The sequence below is a fragment of the Scyliorhinus torazame genome, chromosome 5, assembly GCF_047496885.1.
Source record: "Scyliorhinus torazame isolate Kashiwa2021f chromosome 5, sScyTor2.1, whole genome shotgun sequence".
NCBI classification, from domain to species: domain Eukaryota; kingdom Metazoa; phylum Chordata; class Chondrichthyes; order Carcharhiniformes; family Scyliorhinidae; genus Scyliorhinus; species Scyliorhinus torazame.
In genome coordinates this window covers 225,591,959-225,612,468 of record NC_092711.1, presented here as the reverse complement: position 1 = coordinate 225,612,468, position 20,510 = coordinate 225,591,959, and the positions used below count along the sequence as shown (strand labels likewise).

General features: G+C 44.8%; 1 protein-coding gene across 1 annotated transcript in view; it reads left to right on the top strand.

Moving 5' to 3' along the window:
* tnmd (tenomodulin) overlaps positions 1–20,510 on the top strand; it is a 235,758-nt gene that overhangs the window by 192,377 nt on the left and 22,871 nt on the right. Inside the window, exons 5-6 of the mRNA XM_072505198.1 lie at positions 8,158–8,311; positions 10,048–10,160. Of these exons, the coding sequence (XP_072361299.1) occupies positions 8,158–8,311; positions 10,048–10,160 (267 nt within the window). The remainder of the gene's footprint in view (positions 1–8,157; positions 8,312–10,047; positions 10,161–20,510) is intronic.

Sequence of the window (20,510 nt, the reverse complement as noted above, 5' to 3'; positions counted from 1 at the left end):
ACCAAGAGGAACATTTCAATCAATTTTAAATCAGCATTTGCTATTGTATTTGAAAATATGAAGACATTTAATGTGACTGTGCCATAATTAGTAATTCCAACTCAATTAGCATTTGCATCAAGAAGCATTTTCAGTCTGCAAAGATTCCATACCAAACAATTAAAGACAGAGTAATTGAGGCCATATTTGCTCATATAAATTAAGGGTATGATTCAACGAAAACATCTCTAAAGGCTGGATTCTCCCGCCGCAAAAACGTCACGGGCGAGCGGCGTACAATGGAGAACTCCATTGACCTCGGGTGGATTCTCCAGTTGTCCCACCCCAAGTGTAATTTTGAGTGAATTTGGCAGGGTGGGCTGGATTCTCCGATTGTGAGACTACGTCCTCATGCTGGCATGGGAACGGTGGCGTTGTACGCCCGAAAATGCGGTGCAAAAGGGCCATCGATCCTCCATGTAGCTGGTGTCTAGCATGCCAGCAGCATAGAGCACCCAGCTCTAGCTGCCGATAGGGCCCGGATAATTGTCGGGTCCGTGGCCGCGCATGCGCACGCTGGCGGCCTACAGCGGCTGCGCCGTGCAACATGGCGCCGGCCACGGACCCGGCCTGCGAGATAGTGACCCGGCCTGCGCGTCCCCCGGACCACCCCCCAGCAGTGCCCCTAGCCCCTGATAAAGTTCCTCCTGCCCGCGGATCGGCCCTCCCCTGACTGTGGCGGTGCTGGACTGAGTCCCCAGCTGCCACGCCGAGTTCCCGACAGGTGAGTCCATGAGAGACTCATGCTGTCGGGAACTCCGAGTACGCCGCTTTGGAGGGGGCGGAGCATCGCGAAAGCGGCGCCGCCCCCGATTTGGTCGGGAACTTTGATTCTCCAGCCGATTGCCGAACCGGATTTCAGCGTCAGTGACCGGAGAATCCAGCCCGATGTTCCTCACTGGCTTTTTGGGTGAGATCCTCACCGCTATTCAACCACATTTACGGCTAGATTCTCAGTGTTGGAGACTATGGGCACGATTCTCCTACTTTCTTACGCTCTTGTTCAAGTGAAACAATGCTGGGGAATAGCGGGAAGGCAAAAAAATAGAACTGCATCAGGTGCCAAACAGTTTGAGATGCAACTAGCCCGTTCCCGTAAGCCGAAGCATGGCGGGAAACAAATTATCACCACTTAAGCCCTATTTCCATACAATTAACTGGAGCCACCCCATATCCAACAGCTTCCTGATATTTAGCGGCCTCCCCAGTAAGTGTTCATGCTGGTGCCGATTAGTACTCCTTTTCAAGAACGTGAACCTGACGGAAGTTCTTCTGTGGGGAACCGAGGAGGTAAGTTGCCATCTTTGGTCCCAGGTAAAGAGCTCACGGGTGTTGGGCTTGCTGCCTCTGTGCACAGCGGGGTGTAGGGGACACCCGCTTGGGAGTGGGGGATGCTCCGCAAGGGTGGGCCACCATGGGAGGGTGGTGTGGTGGCGCTCGGGGGGAAACCAGGGGGCAACCGCTCGCTACACCACCATGCCACCCCCTGGATCATGTGTACCCAGTCTGGGGGTCACCCTTGTCCCTGCCCATCTGCCCCAATGACCAACCATAACCCCGCCGACTGCTGAGGCCTCTGGCCATGCGGCTCGAGGCTATTGCTAATCGGGAATCAACAATCGTGGTTAAGTGAGCACTTGACACACGCCAAGTGGATTCCCCTGGGTAGGCAGGAGTTATTGCCTAGCATCCCAATCAGACCGCGATGCCTGGAAGATGTACCTAAACATTGTGGGAGGCAACACCTCACATGCAGCAGCCAACATCCAAACACCCAGGGGATGGGACACAGCTCCAGGGTCATGTCCACGACCGGAGGGTGGGTGGGGGCCTCGGGGTTGGGTAGATGCCTGGAGAGATGGGCCAAGAGTTTGGAGGTCAGCCCTTATTGCAGAAGAAAATGACAGCAGTATCATAATGGTTGTGCACAAGCGCATTTAATGTATAACATAATTCCCCACTCTCACGATGGTGGCGGGCCCCACCCCTACCCTCCCAATCCCCTTGCCCACACCCCCGATCCCCACCCACCCCTAGCTACCAAGGTGTGGCTCAGTCAGTGAAGGCCATGGCTGAGGGCCTCGTTCAACTTTCCGACTCAATGAGGGACGTGACCTAGTACCAGGTGGACCTTGATGAGGTTCCGATACCCCCCACGAGCCACGACACCCCTAGCCCACCATGGCGGCCCACCCCAACTGGGACTGCACCTCCCCAGTTGCCCCCCGCATCGCCTGCGAGCACAACGGCAGCAAGCCCAGTGTCCCTTGGCTCATCACCTGTGACCGAAGATGGCTACTCACCTCCTGGAGTCCCCGCAGCACCCCTTCTGTCAGGTTCACGTTTTTCAAAACGAGTACTAATTGGCGGCAGCGTGACCACTTGTTGGGGAGGCCGCTGGATCGCGGGAGGCCGTTGGATATGAAGTGGCTCCCGTTAATTGTATGGAAATAGGGCTTAAGTGGTGATTATTGGCTTCTCACCACCCTACAGCCTATGGTAGCAGGCCGGTTGCATCATAAACGGTTTGGCACCCTGTGTGGTTCCCGTTTTTGGCCTTTCCCACTATTCACCAGCCTCATCTTGCGCTCGCTTGAGTGAAACGAGGCCACTGAATCACACCCTATGTTCTCCCACCGGAGCAGAATTGCTGCCGATTTACGTTCCCCGTGGGAGCGTAAATCGGGAAGCAATTCAGTGTCACCTGCCATGCCTATATATGCATAGCAAAGAATAAGAGTGATTCTTGAGGGAATATTGCCATTGGGCAGCCATTTTGAGCAAGCATCACAATAACGAAGTCCCACGGCCAGCCACTCCCTCACCCCACACCTCAAAGAAGTCCCCTGCCCCCGGATGACTTGGGTGCTCCCCTTCCCCCCCAAATACAGGGGGGGGGGGCTGACCTGACATCACCCCCCCCCCACCCAGGGACCCCGTTAATAGGGAGACCCCCAGGAATACTCTTAAAAGGGAAACCCCCTTGGGACACCCTTAAAAGGGAGGCCCTCGGGGATTCCCTTAATAGGGAGACCCCTGCCCTGGGTCCCCAACTGAAGAGACGCCCTAACTAGAGGGACCCCCACAGAGATCCCCTAACTAAAGTATGCAACTTGCAGTATTTTCCTAAATTAGCTTTGACCCACTATTGTGGCTTCACGGTAGCACAGTGGTTGGCACTATTGCTTCCCAGCGCCAGGGACCAGGGTTCCATTCGCGGCTTGGGTCATTGTCTGTGATGAGTCTGCACGTCTGCGTGGGTTTCCTCCGCATGCTCGAGTTTCCTCCCACAAGTCCCGAAAGATGTGCTGTTAGGTGAATTGAACATTCTGAATTCTCCCTCAGTGTACCCAAACAGGCACCAAAGTGTGGCGTCTCGGGGATTTTCACAGTGACTTCACTGCAGTGTTAATGTAAGCCTACTTGTGACACTAATAAAGATTATTATATTATTATTAAGGAGTGAGATCTGGCCAGGTGCAATGAAATAATAGATATGTATTGCATGGTGTGCCACCATTAACAAATGCAAGATCTGATTTACTGTCAGCAAGGCTGGAAGAGCTCTGCTAGCTTTTGCATGAACATAAAAGTACACCCATAGGCTTTGAAAAAATAGGATGTGTTGAGTTATTAATAAGGACATTAAAAAAATGTGTTTATGGCAACAAAAGAACTGAGGTGCCAATTGTACTCTTTGTTCATTCCATGCTACTTCCTACATGAGTAAAGTAAAATGCAACAAAGAAGGTGGTTGAATCTTAATACGCTCCTAAACTTTGAACAGGAGAAAGCAGTCAAGGGCGCTTGAAAAAATATACACCACATTGGAAAAGGAGCTTCAATACAGATAAACTGCATACTGGAAGCCAAATCGGAGGCAGACACATAGGTGTGCAGGGGTGTATAAAAGCGCCAAGGATATTAATTGATTTGTCAAACAACCCGTCCAAAGAGAAAGAGGCTCCAGTAAACAGAATGCTGGATTGAGTTTAAGTTCTGAATGCATACGGGAGCTGCATGTTTCGAACACGCATTTAATTTGACACAAAGAGGTACGTTACAAATTACAGGACAGCACTCTTGGGTTTAGGGTTCTCCTGTTAACATGTACAACCGGGAGTACACATTCATTTCCCAATACCCTATCATATGGTAGGTAGTGTGGCCCAAAGATTGCAACAATGAAATCCCTCCCTGTGTATTTGTTACAATAATTCTGCTGATGGCTGAACATAGATCTTTCCTGCTTTTTGGAAAGCAGACTGATTGACATTTTGGTGACACAAGAATAACTGCAAGTCTATAAACTTGTTTATTTTACGTATAACATGTGAATAGACAAAATACAGTTCACGTGGATTTTAATCTACTTTTCACAATATGGAAAACATTAAAACACAGTATTTGACTCATGGATTAAATTCAACTTTACAGACGAACAAAACTTCTGGGCATAGTTGACTCTCATCCTAAAGAGTCAGTTTCAGCTCTGTGCAACTTACCAGTTGCCACCACCTGGATTTTCCTGTCCCAGTTAGACTGGAAGTCAAACATTTGACCTTTGACCCTCGGTGGTGGGGACTGGCAAGTTGAACATATTCTCCTGCTATTCATGCAGATTTGAACCTTTGGCAAGCATCCATACTGGATCATAGAATCCCTAAAGTGCAGAAGGAAGCCATTCGGCCCATCGAGTCTGCACCGACCCTCAGGAAGAGCACTCTACCTAGGTGCCCCCCCGGCCTCCCACCCTATTCCCATTACCCTACCTAACCTTTTGGACAAATTAGGGGGAATTTGGCCAAACCACCTAACCTGCCATCTTTGGACTGTGGGAGAAAACCAGAGCACCTGGAGGAAACACTCGTAGACATGGGGAGAGCATGCAGACACCGCACAGTCACCCAAGACTGCAATTAAACCCAGGCCCCTGGCTCTGTGAGGCGACAGTGCTAACCACTGTGCCGCCATGGTTTCAATTGCCTTCCAGCATATATATTAATCTACCAGTTGTGGCTCTTTTGCACTCTGACCTTGGGAATCAGAGGTTTGTGGGTTCAATTCCCAGTCTAGGACTTGAGCGGAAAAATCAAGGCCAACACTGCAGTGCAGTACTGAAGTGGGCTGCACTGTTGGAAATGTTAAACCAAGGCACATGTCTTTCAGGCGAATGTGAAAGATAACACCATTTTTGAAAAAGTGCAGGGGAGTTAATCACAGTATCCTGGCCAATATTCAACATAGTTTCAAACACAATGATCTGGTCATTATCTCAGCATTGCGGGTTCTTTATGTGCAAATTGGATGCTGTGTTTCCTACTTTACAGGAGCGATGCGGAAACAACTTTCTCAGGCCATTTAATCTGGATATAATATGCATTCTCATAACCTTGGCTTGTTTGGTGGATTTAGTTTGTTATGAGCAGGATTTAATGCAACATCTTAAAATAAGTGAATCTGAAAATTCTTCTGAGCCTAACAGACAAAAATCTTTATGTGATTGGGGGCCATCCAAGCCCAAGAATTGGTGCTGAGCAAAAGAACAAACTGATCCTCACAGTCTCACAGAAAGGACTTATGAACAGTGATTAATTATTAGGGCTCGTCAGCCTGAAAACAAGTCAAACCAAAGTACAAAGGATTTTAAACTTGGAAAAATACTTTCATTTACATTGATGCAAATTGATAAGAGGGCACCGGTTCAAAATTGTGAAGGGAACATTTGAAACAGATGCCAAGAAGTAGTTCATTAGAGAATAATAATAAGTAACTTCAATAGGTTGCCAAGAGGAATTGTTGAGGCCGGGAACACATTTAAGAACCAGCTAGATACTGTAATGTCAGAGTTGTGGGTTGATATTCAGGCAATTTAGTGTGGCCAATCCATCTATCCTGCACATCTTTGGGTTGTGGGGGCGAAACCCATGCAAACACGGGGAGAATGTGCAAACTCCTCACGGGCAGTGACCCAGAGCCGGGATCGAACCTGGGACCTTGGTGCAGTGAGACAGCAGTGCTAACCACTGTGCCACCGTGCTGCCCGAGTAAAAGGCATTAATAGCAGAAAATGTTTTGCAAGATAAAGGCAAAAATTGTTGGAAATGCTCTGGCCAGTGCCAAACCACATTTTGTTAATGCTCAATCAGCCTGTTGGCACCGTGAGTAATTTATATTATAAAACATACTTTTCCAATGTTTTCATGGCGAGGAAAACATTCATCCTGTCGCCCCCTCTTTTTTTACATGGAATGTGGGATGTGGGTGTCACTGTCTAGACCAGAATTTATTGCCCATCCCTAATTCCCCTTGAGAAGGTGGTGATGAGCCACCTTCCTGAACTGTCCATCTTGTGTAGGTGCACCCAACGTGCTGTTAGGAAATGTGTTACAGGAATTTGACCCTGCAGCTGTGAACGAATATTGTTCCATGTCTGGATTGTGTGTTACTGAGGGGGGGAATTTGCCTGTGATTGTGTTCTGATCCTTCTTGTTCTTCTGGATAGTGGAGATAGTATGTTCAGAAGATGCTTTGAAGGAACCATTTTGAGTTGCTGCAGTGCATCTTGTAAATGATACATACTGTTGCCATGGTGCGCCACTGTGAAGGAAGTGAAAACTTAAGATGGTGGATAGGGTACCAATCAAGTGGGCCACCTTGTCGTGGGTGGTGTTGAGCTTCTTGAATGTTGTTGGAGCTACACTTATTCAAACAAGCATGGAGTATCTCATCACATTCATGGCTTGAACCTTGAAAATGGCAGAAAGAATTTCGGGACTCAGGAATGAATTCCCACAGAATTCCCAACTTCTGATCTATTCTTGCCGCCATAGGAGTTTCTGGTCTATGATGATCTCCATATTAAGGGTGAGTAATTCAATGATGTTAATGGCACTGCACATCATGGTGAGATGATTAGGTTCTTTCTTGTTGGATGTGATCATTGCCTGGCACTTGTTTGGTGTGAATGTTATTTGCCACTTTTCAGCCCAAGCCTGAACATTGTCTAGGTTTTGCTTCATATGTGCATGGACTACGTCATTATCTGAAGAGTTGCGAATGGAATGGAACGCTGTGAAATAATGAGCAAACTTCTCCCCTTTTGATCTTATGATGTAAGGAAAGTCATAGTTAAAGCACCTGAAGATGGCTGGTCCTGAAATTCTACCCTGAGGAACTCCTGTGATGGTGTCCTGGGGCTGAGATTCATAGGCCTCCAACAAACATCTTATTTTGTGTTAGGTATGACTCCAACCCCTTGTAAGCTCCCCTTATTCCCATTGACTTCAATTTTACTTGGGTGCCTTGATGCCACAATCAGTCAAATGTTGTATTGATATCAAGAGCAACCAACTTCATTCACCTCTGGGATTCAACTGTTTTGTTTCTTTTTGGACCAAAGATATAATGAGATCTGGAATCAAGTGGTCCTGGAGGAACTCAACTGAGCATCGATGAACAGGTTATTTGTGCGTACGTGTTGTTGATAGCACTGTCAATGATAATTTCCATCATTTTGCTGATGTTTACAGTAAGCTGGTGGAGTTGGATCTGCTCAATCAGATTCATCTCGTCCTTTTTTTGTGGACAGTGCATACCTAGGTGATTTTCTACATTGTTGGGTAGACAATGTCAGCTCTTCAGTTCACTGAGGAGAAGCTTTGCACAATCCAGGCTTATACAGAACTATTTTCTCAACATAATCTGAAGTATAACTCAAGTCTACCAAATAATCAGTACTGTCTACTCTCAGACTTGGTTACCTACATTGCAACAGCATCTGAAAGCCTGCTCTGATAAAAGTACATCACTCTAGATATGGCATTTGAAGTCCTTTTTTGCTTTGCCTAATGATGAAAATAGATTAGCGCGCAAAGTTTCTTAATGAAATTCTGCTAATCAGTACTTGTGGAAAAACCAATTATGCCATACCATATGTTCAAACTGAAGTTGAATTCAATTAGTCTTGTCATTTGCTCTTATTGTACTATTAATAAATTCAGGGTTTTCTTCAATTCAACTTTAGATGCAACCACCAAATTTTTTTTTAAATAATGAATTCCTGCTTTTCTTTGGCAGTTGACAAAAAACGTTAACATATGCCATTCATTTCAACAGCAAGATGAGATTATGCCAGTGAAGTTTGATGAGTCCCTTGTTTGGGTGGCAGCTGAACAACCAATTAAGGACCACCAATTTCTACTGAATTCAAAAGTCATGGAAGTATGTGGAAATCTTCCGATTTATTGGCTCCATCCTTCATATTTAAAAGGTAAACACAATAGAAGTGAAAGTATCAAAGATTTTGCACCTGGTTTCCTGTTTGCATCAAAGAGACTATTTTGTCGTTAATAAATTGATATGTTCAAGCACCCTTGTTCGACCATAGACTGCTCAGAAGACAAAATTGCTGCTGCAGACTGATTGCATCAATAATTAATTTTATATCATTACTCCAATATCTTGCGCATTTTAAATTGAATGGCTGGCTCTTTCCCCAGTGAATTATGTAATCATGATAATGAGAAAGTGAAATTTATTGACAAAAATAACTTTGTAGTGAGATTTAAAACTTTCATTTTACTATCCAAAGTGATTATATTGCATTTTATACAGAGAATATAGGCTACCCATCAATGAGTAACAAGATAATCAAGGTAGTCAGACAATTAAATACTTCTTTAAAGAAGCAAAGGCCAAAAAGTTTCTTGTTATTAAATCCCGAAATTCGATTTTAGCTCGGAGCCCACTCATGGCAATCTGCTCTTTTTTACGACATGTAAACACGGAGAATACACCGGGTAATGTTAGTGTGTGAGCACGCAACATATCCATACGGCAATCCTGGGCCCACCATTATTTTAAATGAGTCGCACTTTCAGTAAATAAGCAGATCAAAGAAGGCTAAATGCTTGTCTGCAAATGATCCCGTACCAGCCTCCCCGAACAGGCGCCGGAATGTGGCGACTAGGGGCTTTTCACAGTAACTTCATTTGAAGCCTACTTGTGACAATAAGCGATTTTCATTTCATTTCATTACCCACCATAACTCCTAGGCTATAATGTTTAGTTTGTCCGTAATGGGTTTAGTTGGATTTTTAAGGGGTGCGCATTGCCAATAACGATTACTATGTCTTGCTGAAGGTCATGGGATAACATCCAGGTTTATTAATGGCTTAGAGCATTGGTGAAAGAGTAGGAATAAGTTATGCTTTACTGTATTTAACAGATTTTAGCTTACGGAAGGTATACAATTTATTGACTATATGTATCTCTACAAATGTTCTATCAAAGCACAGAATGAATATTGACCCAAGAACCACTAATGCTCGACACAAAGCATAAGATATAGAAAACCACTAATTATTTTCATAAACCTTTAATGGATGTGCCAAAGGCAAGCTTTGAGGTGTATTGATCACAAATTAATGGCCATCTGCTTATAGATTGCTACTCGTCTAGACAAAAGTCATTTCTGGTTAGATCTTTTATGGAACCGAAAGAGTCATCATTTCAATTTTCTGTTCCCTTACGCCCCCATGCAGTTCAATTTCTACCACATGCACTCGATGAAATGACTGCCTTTGCTGACTGGAAATAGAATGTCAAAAATTCTGACAACAAACCCATGTCTCCCTGAAAGCAAGCAATGCAAAAACAAAGTCAGAAATATCTTTTAAAAATGAAAGCATGCTAGGTTCTTCTTTGAAGAGAACAACAATCTTGTTTGAGTACAACATAGATATACTAAAGGTAGAGGTACTGAGTCTCGGTGAAGTATAAATCAATATTTTCAAATTCCGAATATATATTATATATAGTGCAAGTGCACCTGAGGAGTCAACTTCCACTCACATACTTGTATTGTCTGTAGAATGCCTGGAAGACACAGAATTATAGACAGTACATATTAGAAAATAGTTCTGGGGGACTAGGTCAATTTTGTGCAATGACGCCAATGGACCCACAAAGCCAACAATGTTCTCATTCAGCATTGTAACTTTTCAGACCTAGGATTTTATGATTTTCAAGAACCCGAAGCTACGGAAGAAGATGTACACACTGCTGGATTGGAAGCCAAACTCAATGGAAAGCGTTCATCACGCTCTGTGGACCCCGATGTGAGTGTCTGCTTAAAACAAAATATTGTCCATTTTCAAATATACAGCTGTTCGAACAATAGAATCCCTACAGTGAAAAAAGAGGCCGTTCAGCCAATCGAGCCTGCACCGACCCTTCGAATGAGCACTCTACATGCCCACTCCCCCTATCCTGATAGTCCCACAACCTAACCTCCACATCCCTGGACACGAAAGCACAATTTGTCATGTTCAATCCACCTGCACATCTTTGGACTGTGGGAGAAAACCGGAGTACCGGGAGGAAACCCACGCAGACACGGGGAGAACGTGCAAACTCCACACAGATAATGACCCAAGGCTAGAATTGAACCCTGGCGGGTCTCTGGCGCTGTTAGGCAGCAGTTCCACCCACTGTGCCGCCCCTTTTAAAATGTTTTTTTACAACAATCAATGACAGTTTCATGGTCACCATTACTGATGCAAGCTGTATATTCCAGATTTATTTCAAATAATCAAATTGAGTTTAAAATTCCACCAGCTGCAATGGTGGGATTTGAACCCACATCCACAGAGCATTAGTCTGGGGCCTTTAGTCCAGTGGAATTGAGACTACACCAGCATCTCCCCTAAATTCCTGTGTAAAAATACTGTTCTTCATGCTGTGGTTCAAACAGTGCGAGAATGTTAATAATGTGGATAGCCCATCAGTAATGCAATCCTATCAAAACATCTGCACCAATAGAGGGATACAGTTCCATTGATATTTTTAAACATACATTTCCATCCTCATTAGTTGGAACTAGCTGCTGGGGAACCAGAAAGAGCAAGACTGATATTTCTAATTAAAGCTTGGGGGTTAGGACATTTTGTAGGTGGATGAAAGGTAACTGCTACCTTGTATCCTCTTGTTATACATAAATGGCTAGTCCTCTACTTCGCACAAACTCACAGCAGCCGTGGTTTCACCTGACAGTGTTTATGGTCAATGTACTCAGGGATACAAGTTGAGCAGCCTTGGATTATAGGGATTATGTCATGTCAGGAACTAGATTCAGGGGTTTCAGTTTGTATTGTGATGTTGTATATGTGAGCTGAGCTCTGCAGAATGTACAAACCCACTTGTTTCCATATCTGTTTCTCTCTTGGCAGGTCGGTCGTTAATTGGCCAGTTATTGCCAGTACACCTGCAATTTAATTAGTTGCAGAACATGAAGTAATAATGATGAATTATACTCTGGAGCAGATTTTATTGGAAATCATTCTACATTGATAGGAGAAGCAACCACAACCCAACTCAGGAAATAAATTTAAAACCATTCTAGGTTAGCCATCCGTTGTGTGTGCCCCAAGTTACAAAATGGGCAACCCAGAATCAATAGAATCTACAGCACTTAATGATGTCATCTATCCCATCATGCAACTTTGAAAGAGCTATCCGATTAGCTGCACTCTTCCCTTTCAGAAGTTACTATTGAATCTGTTCCTATCACCCTTTCAAGTGAAGCATTACAGATCATAACAGGGTAGATTTTCCATTGCCTGACACCTCGATTGGGATTTCTGATCAGCTGAAGAATGGAGCATACCCCTGGCGCCCAACCCATTGCGATGCTTCGATCCCCCGCCGGTGGCCACAGTGCGCTACCCGCTCCTCGTCAGTGTGAGGCCCATTTCAATATAATTAATGGCCTGGAAGCCTGATTCACCACTCCCCCATTATGCACCAACCCCCACAGCGAGAAATATACCAGGCGGGCTTTGGTGCAAGTTTTCCCGAGCATCAAGTTTGCCTGACGCTGGGGCGGCATGGGGGTGCATTGGTTAGCACTGCTGCCTCACGGTGCTGAGGCCCCTGGTTCGATCCCGGCCCTGGGTCACTGTCTGTGTGGAGTTTGCACATTCTCCCCATGTCTGCGTGGGTCTCACTCCCACAACCCAAAGATCTGCAGCGTAAGTGGATTGGCCACGCTAAATTGCCCCTTAATTGGACAAAAATGATTGGTACTCTAAATTTATTAAACAAATGTTTGCCTGATGCAGTGGACTCCGAGGTGGGTCAGTGGAGAATAGAAGTGCCCACTAAAGTCCATCGGAAGGCCCGCTAATCCTGCAAACCCCTGCCACTGCCAAGTAGGGGCATCCTCCCCCACCACAGGAATAATGGATCACCCAACCCCACAGCACACACCTGACCCCTGACTCCCTCCCTCCATCAGAGCCTCCCAAGTGCCTCTGGACCCCAGAATCTGCCACCCGCACAAAATGGCAGCCTGATACTGGGATTCTGGTGAGCTCTCCCCCATGCATAAATTTGCAAAGGGGACCCAGGCACCACTCCCAACGCCAGTGGAGACAAGTGCTTATTCTCTGCTGGCTGGGGCACATAAGCTCCAGAATGGAGAATCCTGGCCATGATGTTATGGCTATAACAGACATCAGGGGCAAAGAAGGACATGACTGGGTGTTAAAGTATTCCTGGATGCAAGGTATTCAGGAAAGATAAGAAAGGAAGAAAAGGGAGGAGGGAGGGTGGTATTGATTAAGGGAGGCCTTGCAGTGCTGGAGAGCGAGACGATGTCCCAGAGATGTCGAGGACAGAATTTATTTGGTTAGAGCTAAGAAACAAAAAACGTACAAAATACATTGCTCAACGTAATGTTTAGGCCACCAACCAGTGGAAATACTGTAGAGGAACAAATTTGAAAGAAAATTACAGGCAAATGCAAAAGTTATAGAGTAGTTATAAAGGGGGGGATTTACTGGCCCAAATATAGATTCCAGTAGGAGTAGTGTAAAGGGCAGAGAGGGGTAAAAGTTTGTAGTATGTTCAGGAAAGTTTTCTAAACAGTATGTTTTCAGTCCACCAAGAAAGGAGGTAGTGCTAGACCTGGGGCTGGATTCTCCGCCCCGCCGAGCCACATTTCTGCCTCGACCCGCCGGCGGGATTCTCCATTATGCCGGATGATCAATGGGGTTTCCCATTGTGGGACAGTCCCATGCCATCGGGAAACCCTCGGACGCCGGAAAAACTGAGAATCACGCTGGCAGAGAATCCCGCCCCATGTTCTTGGGAATGAGGTGGTCCAAGTGGATCAGGTATCAGAAGGAGATCATTTAGGAGCAGTGTTCATTGTTTCAAAAGGGTGGCTATGGAAAAGGACAAAGAATAATGAAGAGTAAGAATAATTAACAGGGGAAAGCCAACTTCAGTGGGGTAGGGACAGTTTTAGACTGCATAAATTGGAGTCAAATGTTGGCATGCAAAAGGATGGCTGCATATTGGGCTTCCTTCCAAGAAGAGATAGTTTAAGGACTGTCATGGTAAATTCCCTCAAAAGGGAAAGCTAGGGTAAACAAATCCAAAGCTCCTTGGATGAGATAAAGATTAAGATGAAGAAGAAAAGAAAAGGTGTGCACATAACAGGTTTTGGGTCGAAAATACAATTGATAACCAGGCTGAAGAGGAATATAGGAACAGGAGTAGGTCATTCAGCCCATCGAGCCTGCTCGGTCATTCAATACAATCATGGTTGATCCAACACATTAATGACTTTTACTCACACGATCTCCATAATCTTTTACATTATTGTTAATCAGAAATCTACCAATCTCTACCCTCAACATACTTAACGATTGAGCTCCCATGGTCCTTTCAGATAGAGAAGTCCAAACATATAAATTTCTCCACGTCTCAGTCTCAAGTGGCTTCCATTTTGAAATTGTGCCCCCTGGTTCTGGACTCCCAACCAAGGGAAACATTTTACCTGCATCAAAGAGATCACCTCTCATTCTTTGAAATTCTAGAGAATACAGTTTGCCCAACCTCTCTTCATTACATCGTCCCACAATTCCCGGGAGAAATCAGATGAACATTCGTTGCACTTTGCAGCAATAATATCCTTTCTGATGTAAGGGGACCAAAATTGCAAACAGTACTCCTGCTGCTTTCTAACCAAGATCCTACACTTCACTATTCCTGTATGGCAGACGAACTGAATAGTTACTTTGCATCAGTCTTCATGGTGGAAGACACCAGTAGGATGGCAGAGCTGCAGGAGAATCAGGGCGCAGAGGTGAGTGCAGTGGCTATCACTAAGGAGAAGGTTGTGGGGAAACTGAAATGAAAATCGCTTATTGTCACAAGTAGGCTTCAAATGAAGTTACTGTGAAAAGCCCTTAGTCGCCACATTCCAGCACCTGTTCTGGGAGGCTGGTACGGGAATTGAACCGTGTTGCTGGCCTGCCTTGGACTGCTTTAAAAGCCAGCAATTTAGCCCAGTGTGCTAAACCAGCCCCTTCAGAAAGGTCTGAAAGTGGATAAATCACCTGGACTGGATGGTCTACACCTCCGGGTCCTAAAAGAGATAGCTGAGGAAATTGTGGAGGCATTGGTCGTGATCGTTCAGGAATCACTGGAGGCAGGAAGGGTCCCAGAAGACTGGAAACTGGCTAATGTAACACCGCTGTTTAAGAAGGGAGGGAGGAAGAAGATGGGAAATTATAGGCCGGTTAGCCTGACTTCGGTCAGTGGTAAGATTTTAGAGTCTGTTATTGAAGATGAGATCGCAAAGTACTTGAAAGTGCATGGTAAAATAGGACTGAGTCAGCACGGCTTTGTCAAAGGGAGGTCATGTCTGACAAATTTGTTAGAGTTCTTTGAGGAGGTAACAAGGAATATAGACAAAGGAGAACCAATGGACATGATCTATTTAGATTTCCAGAAGGCCTTTGACAAGGTGCTGCATAGGAGACTGTTAAATAAGTTAAGAGCTCATGGTATTAAAGGTAAGATCCTGGCATGGATAGAGGATTGGCTGACTGGCAGAAGGCAGAGAGTGGGGATAAAGAGGTCTTTTTCAAGATGGCAGCCGGTGACTAGTGGTGTACCTCAGAGGTCTGTGCTGGGACTACAACGTTTTGCAATATACATTAATGATCTAGAAGAAGAAACTGAAGGCACTGTTGCTAAGTTTGCAGATGATACAAAGATCTGTAGAGGGAGAGGTAGTATTGAGGAAGCAAGGGGACTGCAGAAGGATTTGTACAAGGTAGGAGAGTGGGCAATGAAGTGGCAAATGAAATACAATGTGGAAAAGTGTGAGGTTATGCACTTTGGAAGGAGGAATTTAGGCATGAACTATTTTCTAAATAGGGAAATGCTTAGGAAATCAGAAGTACAAAGGGACTTGGGGGTCCTTGTTCACGATTCTCTTAAGGTTAATGTGCAGCTTCAATCGGCAGTTAAGAAGGCAATGCAATGTTAGCATTCATGTCAAGAGGGCTAGAATACAAGACCAGGATGTACTTCTAAGGCTGTAAAAGGCTCCCGTCAGACCCCATTTGGAGTATTGTGAGCAGTTTTGGGCCCCGGTATGTAAGGAAGGATGCGCTGGCCTTGGAGATAGTCCAGAGGAGGTTCACAAGAATGATCCCTGGAATGAAAAATTGTCGTATGAGGAACGGTTGAGGACTCTGGGTCTGTACTCGTTGGAGTTTAGAAGGATGAGGGGGATCTTATTGAAATTTACAGGATACTGCGAGGCCTGGATAGAGTGGACATGGAGAGGATGTTTCCACTTGTCAGAAAAATTGAACCAGAGGACACCATCTCAGACTAAAGGGACGATCCTTTAAAACAGAGACGAGGAGGAATTTCTTTAACAAGAGGGTGGTGAATCTGTGGAACTCTGCCGCAGAAGGCTGTGGAGGCCAAATCACTGAGTGTCTTTAAGACAGAGATGGATAGGTTCTTGATTAATAAGGGGATCAGGGTTTATGGGGAGAAGGCAGGAGGATGGGGATGAGAAAAATATCAGCCATGATTGAATGGCGGAGCAGACTCAATGGGCCAAGTGGCCTAATTCTGCTCCTATATCTTATGGTCTTATGGTACTCAAATCCTCTTGTGATAAAAGCTAACATTCCATTAGCCTGTTTCATAGCTTGCTGCACCTGCATGTTAGCCTTCAGTGATTTATGGACCAGAATACCCACACCTCGTCATACATCTGCACTTTCTAATTTCTAACCATTTAGGAAATGCTCTGCACATCTGTTCCGTCTACCAAAATGGATTACTTCACATTTTTTCCCCTTATATTCCATCTGCCATGTTCTTGCCCATTCACTAGGTCTGTCCAAATACTCCTGTAGCCACTTTACATCTTCCTCACAACACACATTCCCGCCTAGCTTTGCATGATCCGTGAGCTTGGAAATATTGCATTTGATCTCCACATTCAAACCATTGATATATATATTGTGAACAGCTGGGGTCCAATCCTGATCCTTGAGGTACCCCACTAGCCACAGCCTGCTAATGGGAGAAAACAGGTTTATTTCTACTCTCTGTTTTCTGCCTGTTGGCCAATCCTTAATCCTTGCCAATATATTGCCTCCTATCCCATGTGCTTTTATTTTGCTAAAACACCTCCTGGGGGCACTTTATCAAAAGACCTGAAAATCCAAATATAGTACGGCCATCGACTCTCCTTTAGCACCTCCTTTGCTACACAGGCCATGCTGAAGGAGGAGATAGTTCAAACATTAAGAGGGTGTAAAATTGATAAGGAAGAAGTATTGTGTAGGATGTTTGTACTTAAGGTTGACAAGGCACCAGGGCCAGATGAGATGCACCTGAGGATATTGAGAGAAGGGAGAGTAGAGATTGCAGAGGCACTGGCTGTAATTTTTCAGTCTTTCTCAGTCTCAGCAACGGTGTTCGAGAACTGGAGCATTGCAAATGTTATATTGCTGATCAAAATGGGTGTAAAGGGAAGGTTAGCAACTAAGGCCAGTCAGTTTAACTTTGAAGGTGGGAAAATTCTAGAAGAAATAATTTGGGACAAAATTAATGACCACAGGGACTCATTAAGACCAAATGTGAGCTCATTAAGGAAAGCCAGCATGGATTTGACAAGGGAAATTATATTTCAACTAACTTGTTGGATGTAACAGAGAGGATTGATAGATAATGCTGTGGTGTGGTATACAGGGACTTCCAACTATTTTGCATAACGTAAATAACAAGTAAATGCGATCAAATTAACTGAGGGATAAATTAAAGGGGCAGTCCCAAATGGAAATTGTCTTAAACAAACGAATTACAAATTAAACTTAAGACCTCAAATCAAAATATAATGAACGGGGCTGATAAGGTACCCCAGCCCCTGTGGTGTCCAGTGGACATGGAAGTTTTCGAGGGTGCCCGTGGACACCATATGCCTCCACTCCAGGGACACCCGGCCACGATGTAGCAGCGGAGATGGGCAGGCTGTCAGGTCGGACAACTCCCTCGATGGGCTGCATAGCGCAAAGGGTAGCACTCTTGCTTCACAGCTCCAGGGTCCCAGATTCGAATACCAGCTTGGCTCACTGCCTCTGTGGAGTCTGCACGTTCTCCCCGTGTCTGCGTGGGTTTCCTTCGGGTGCTCCGGTTTCTTCCCACAAGTCCCAAAAGACGTGCTGTTAGGTAATTTGGACATTCTGAGTACCCGAACAGGCGCCGGAATCTGGCGACTCGGGGTTTTTCACAGTAACTTCATTGCAGTGCAATTGTAAGCCTACTTGTGACAATAGAGATTATTGTTAGTTATTATTATTATTACTGGGTTACGGGAATAGGGTGGAGGTATGGACTTAAGTAGGGTGCTCTTTCCAAGGACCAGTGCAGACTCGATGGGCCAAATGGCCTCCTTCTGCACTGTAAATTCTATGATTCAAAGTTAGATTTCAGGGAATGAAAGGGACATTAGAGATGGCAGATGAAATTCAATACAGGGAAGTGATAAATAATTCAATTTGGTAGGAAGAAGGTGGACGGACAGTGTAAAATATAGGATACAACTCTAAAGGGGGTGCAGGAGCAGAAGAACCTGGGTGTATATGCGCATACAACATTGAAAGTGACAGCGCAGGTTCAGAGAGCGATGAATAAAGCATACAGTATCCTGGGCTTTGTTAATGGTGTTCAAGAGCAAGGAGGTTATGTTGAACTGCTATAAGAGACTTGTTTGGCCTCAGCTGGAGTATTGCATACAGTTATGGGGAATGCATTGGGAAGGATGGGAAGGAATTGGAGAGAATGCAGAAAGGTTTTATGAGAATGGTTCCAGGGATGAGGAACTTCAGTTACATCAATAGATAGGAGAATTTGGGTCTGTTTTCCTTGGAGAAAAGAAGGCTGAGGAGGTTTCAGAGAGGTATTCAAAATCATGGGGGACTGGACCAAGTAGATAGGGAGAAACGGTTCCTACCTGTGAAAGGATTTTGAATGTGAGAGAACAGATTTAAAGTAATCGGTAAAAGAAGCAAAAGCGACACAAGGAAAAAAAATCTTTGTCATGCAAAGAGTGGTTAGGGTTTGGAACGCCGCCCTGAGGACCAGGGTTCGATCCTGGCCCCGGGGCACTGTCCATGTGGAGTTTGCACATTCTTCCCGCGTCTGCATGGGCCTCACCCCCACAACCCAAGATGTGCAGGATAGGTGGATTGGCCCCGAATTGGAAAAAAAATGAATTGGGTACTCTAAATTAAAACAAAAGAGTTTGGAACGCACTGTCTGAGAGTGTGGTAGAGGCAGGTTTAATTGAAGCATTAAAAAGTGAATTAGAGTTGTGGTATTATAGGTATTACGGTACCTGAGAGGCTGAAGTACCATTGGTAGAACCTATATGCTTGCTATTGGCTAGAGAATATAATAGCTCTGCACTGATAGGCGGGGTATAAGAACCCGTGCCATCCCAGCAGCACTCATTCTGTACCTGAGCTGCTGGGGGAAACATCTAGCTTATTAAAGCCTTCAGTTGTACTACAACCTCGTTTTAGTGGTCATTGATCGTGCATCAAGACTGTTATCTGAACAGAAAGAATGCACAGGGTTATGGTGAGGAGGTCAGAGAATGGCACGCAGTGAGTTGTTTATTCAGAGAGCCGGTGCATACACGATGGGCTCAGATAGCCTCCTTATGAGCTATAACAATTCTGTGAATTCTGCAATTCTATTTTCAAGTAACACTTTTAAAATAGCCATGACTGAAACTTGTCAGAATTCACACTGCACTAATAAACTCAAGGAAATATCTCTCGCATCACTCAGAGTGACCATCTTTTTTTTCTCTATGAATTTAAAGTACCCAATAATTTTTTTCCAATTAAGGGACAATTTAGCGTTGCCAATCCACCTACCCTGCACATCTTTAAATTGTGGGGGTGAGACCCACGCAGACATAGGGAGAATGTGCAAACTCCACACAAACAGTCACCCAGGACCGGGATCGAACCCGGGTCTGCAGCGCCGTGAGGCAGCAGTGCTAACCACTGCAACACCGTGCCGCCTAGAGTGACCACCTTGCCAGTCTGTAAAAGTTAACGTAAAATTAGATCTTTCACAATCATCCCTGCCATTCCTGTTCACAATTAGAGGCTCTGTTAATAATAATCAGTCCGGTGTAAACTAATGAAAATGTGACCTATCACGCATCTGCAAGATAGAATCATCAATATAACATCAAGCCCTGTTGAAGCTTTATAAAGGCCTGTATTCTCGCTATTTGAAATGACTGTAGATAGGATGCAAGGGTGAAAATTTATTTTGCCCATCATTTTCTCTTTAATGTATCTTTGTTTAAAATCTTTTTTTAAAAATCAAAATGGAGCTATACTTTTCATCAATCAAAGGCCACATATTGACTCCAAAAGCAAATCTACTCCCAAAACTCTGATTAAACACAGGTGGAGGGGAATGAGATTTGTCTGGCCTTGCAAGATGGGCAGTAGTTCATCGCTATCTGGTTTTACATTCCACTTGCTTTTCAAAGAAAAACTGGCAGTGTAAAACGGGCAAAGATACGCTATCATCGGTTTTGTGCTGCAGTTCAGGTCCTACAGTGTCTTTCAATAGGCTAATCGCAAAACTGCTCAGTTTTGGAGTCATGGTGGGAGAAAATAGACTTTTTATTTCCTGTCCCTTGGAAGTAGTGAATTCTCAGGGCACAGCAAACACAGGAAAATCAGGCCACACTCCCATTGGTACTCATCCCCCTTTGCCATCCATTAATTTGACAGGAAAATAGATGGGCCCCCTACCTAAGTTTTCGATGGGTTTGGTGATCCAATCACTCCATTTGATTGGGTTTGCAATAAGTACATTCACCTTGTAAAGTCACAGGACTGACCAACTGTAAATCAGGCAGGTATCTTGGGTAGATTTACTTCAGTACCACCCAATTTGAGCTTTATGTTTCGGTTTAGCCTGGCCATAAACAGAATTACATAAATCCTGCAGACTAAATCCACCGATTCACTAAGAAATTAAAATGGCTATCTTCAAAGTCTTTAGTTTTATTCCCCCAAGTTCTGCGATGCGGCGTTCAAAAAGGATAAGAGCTG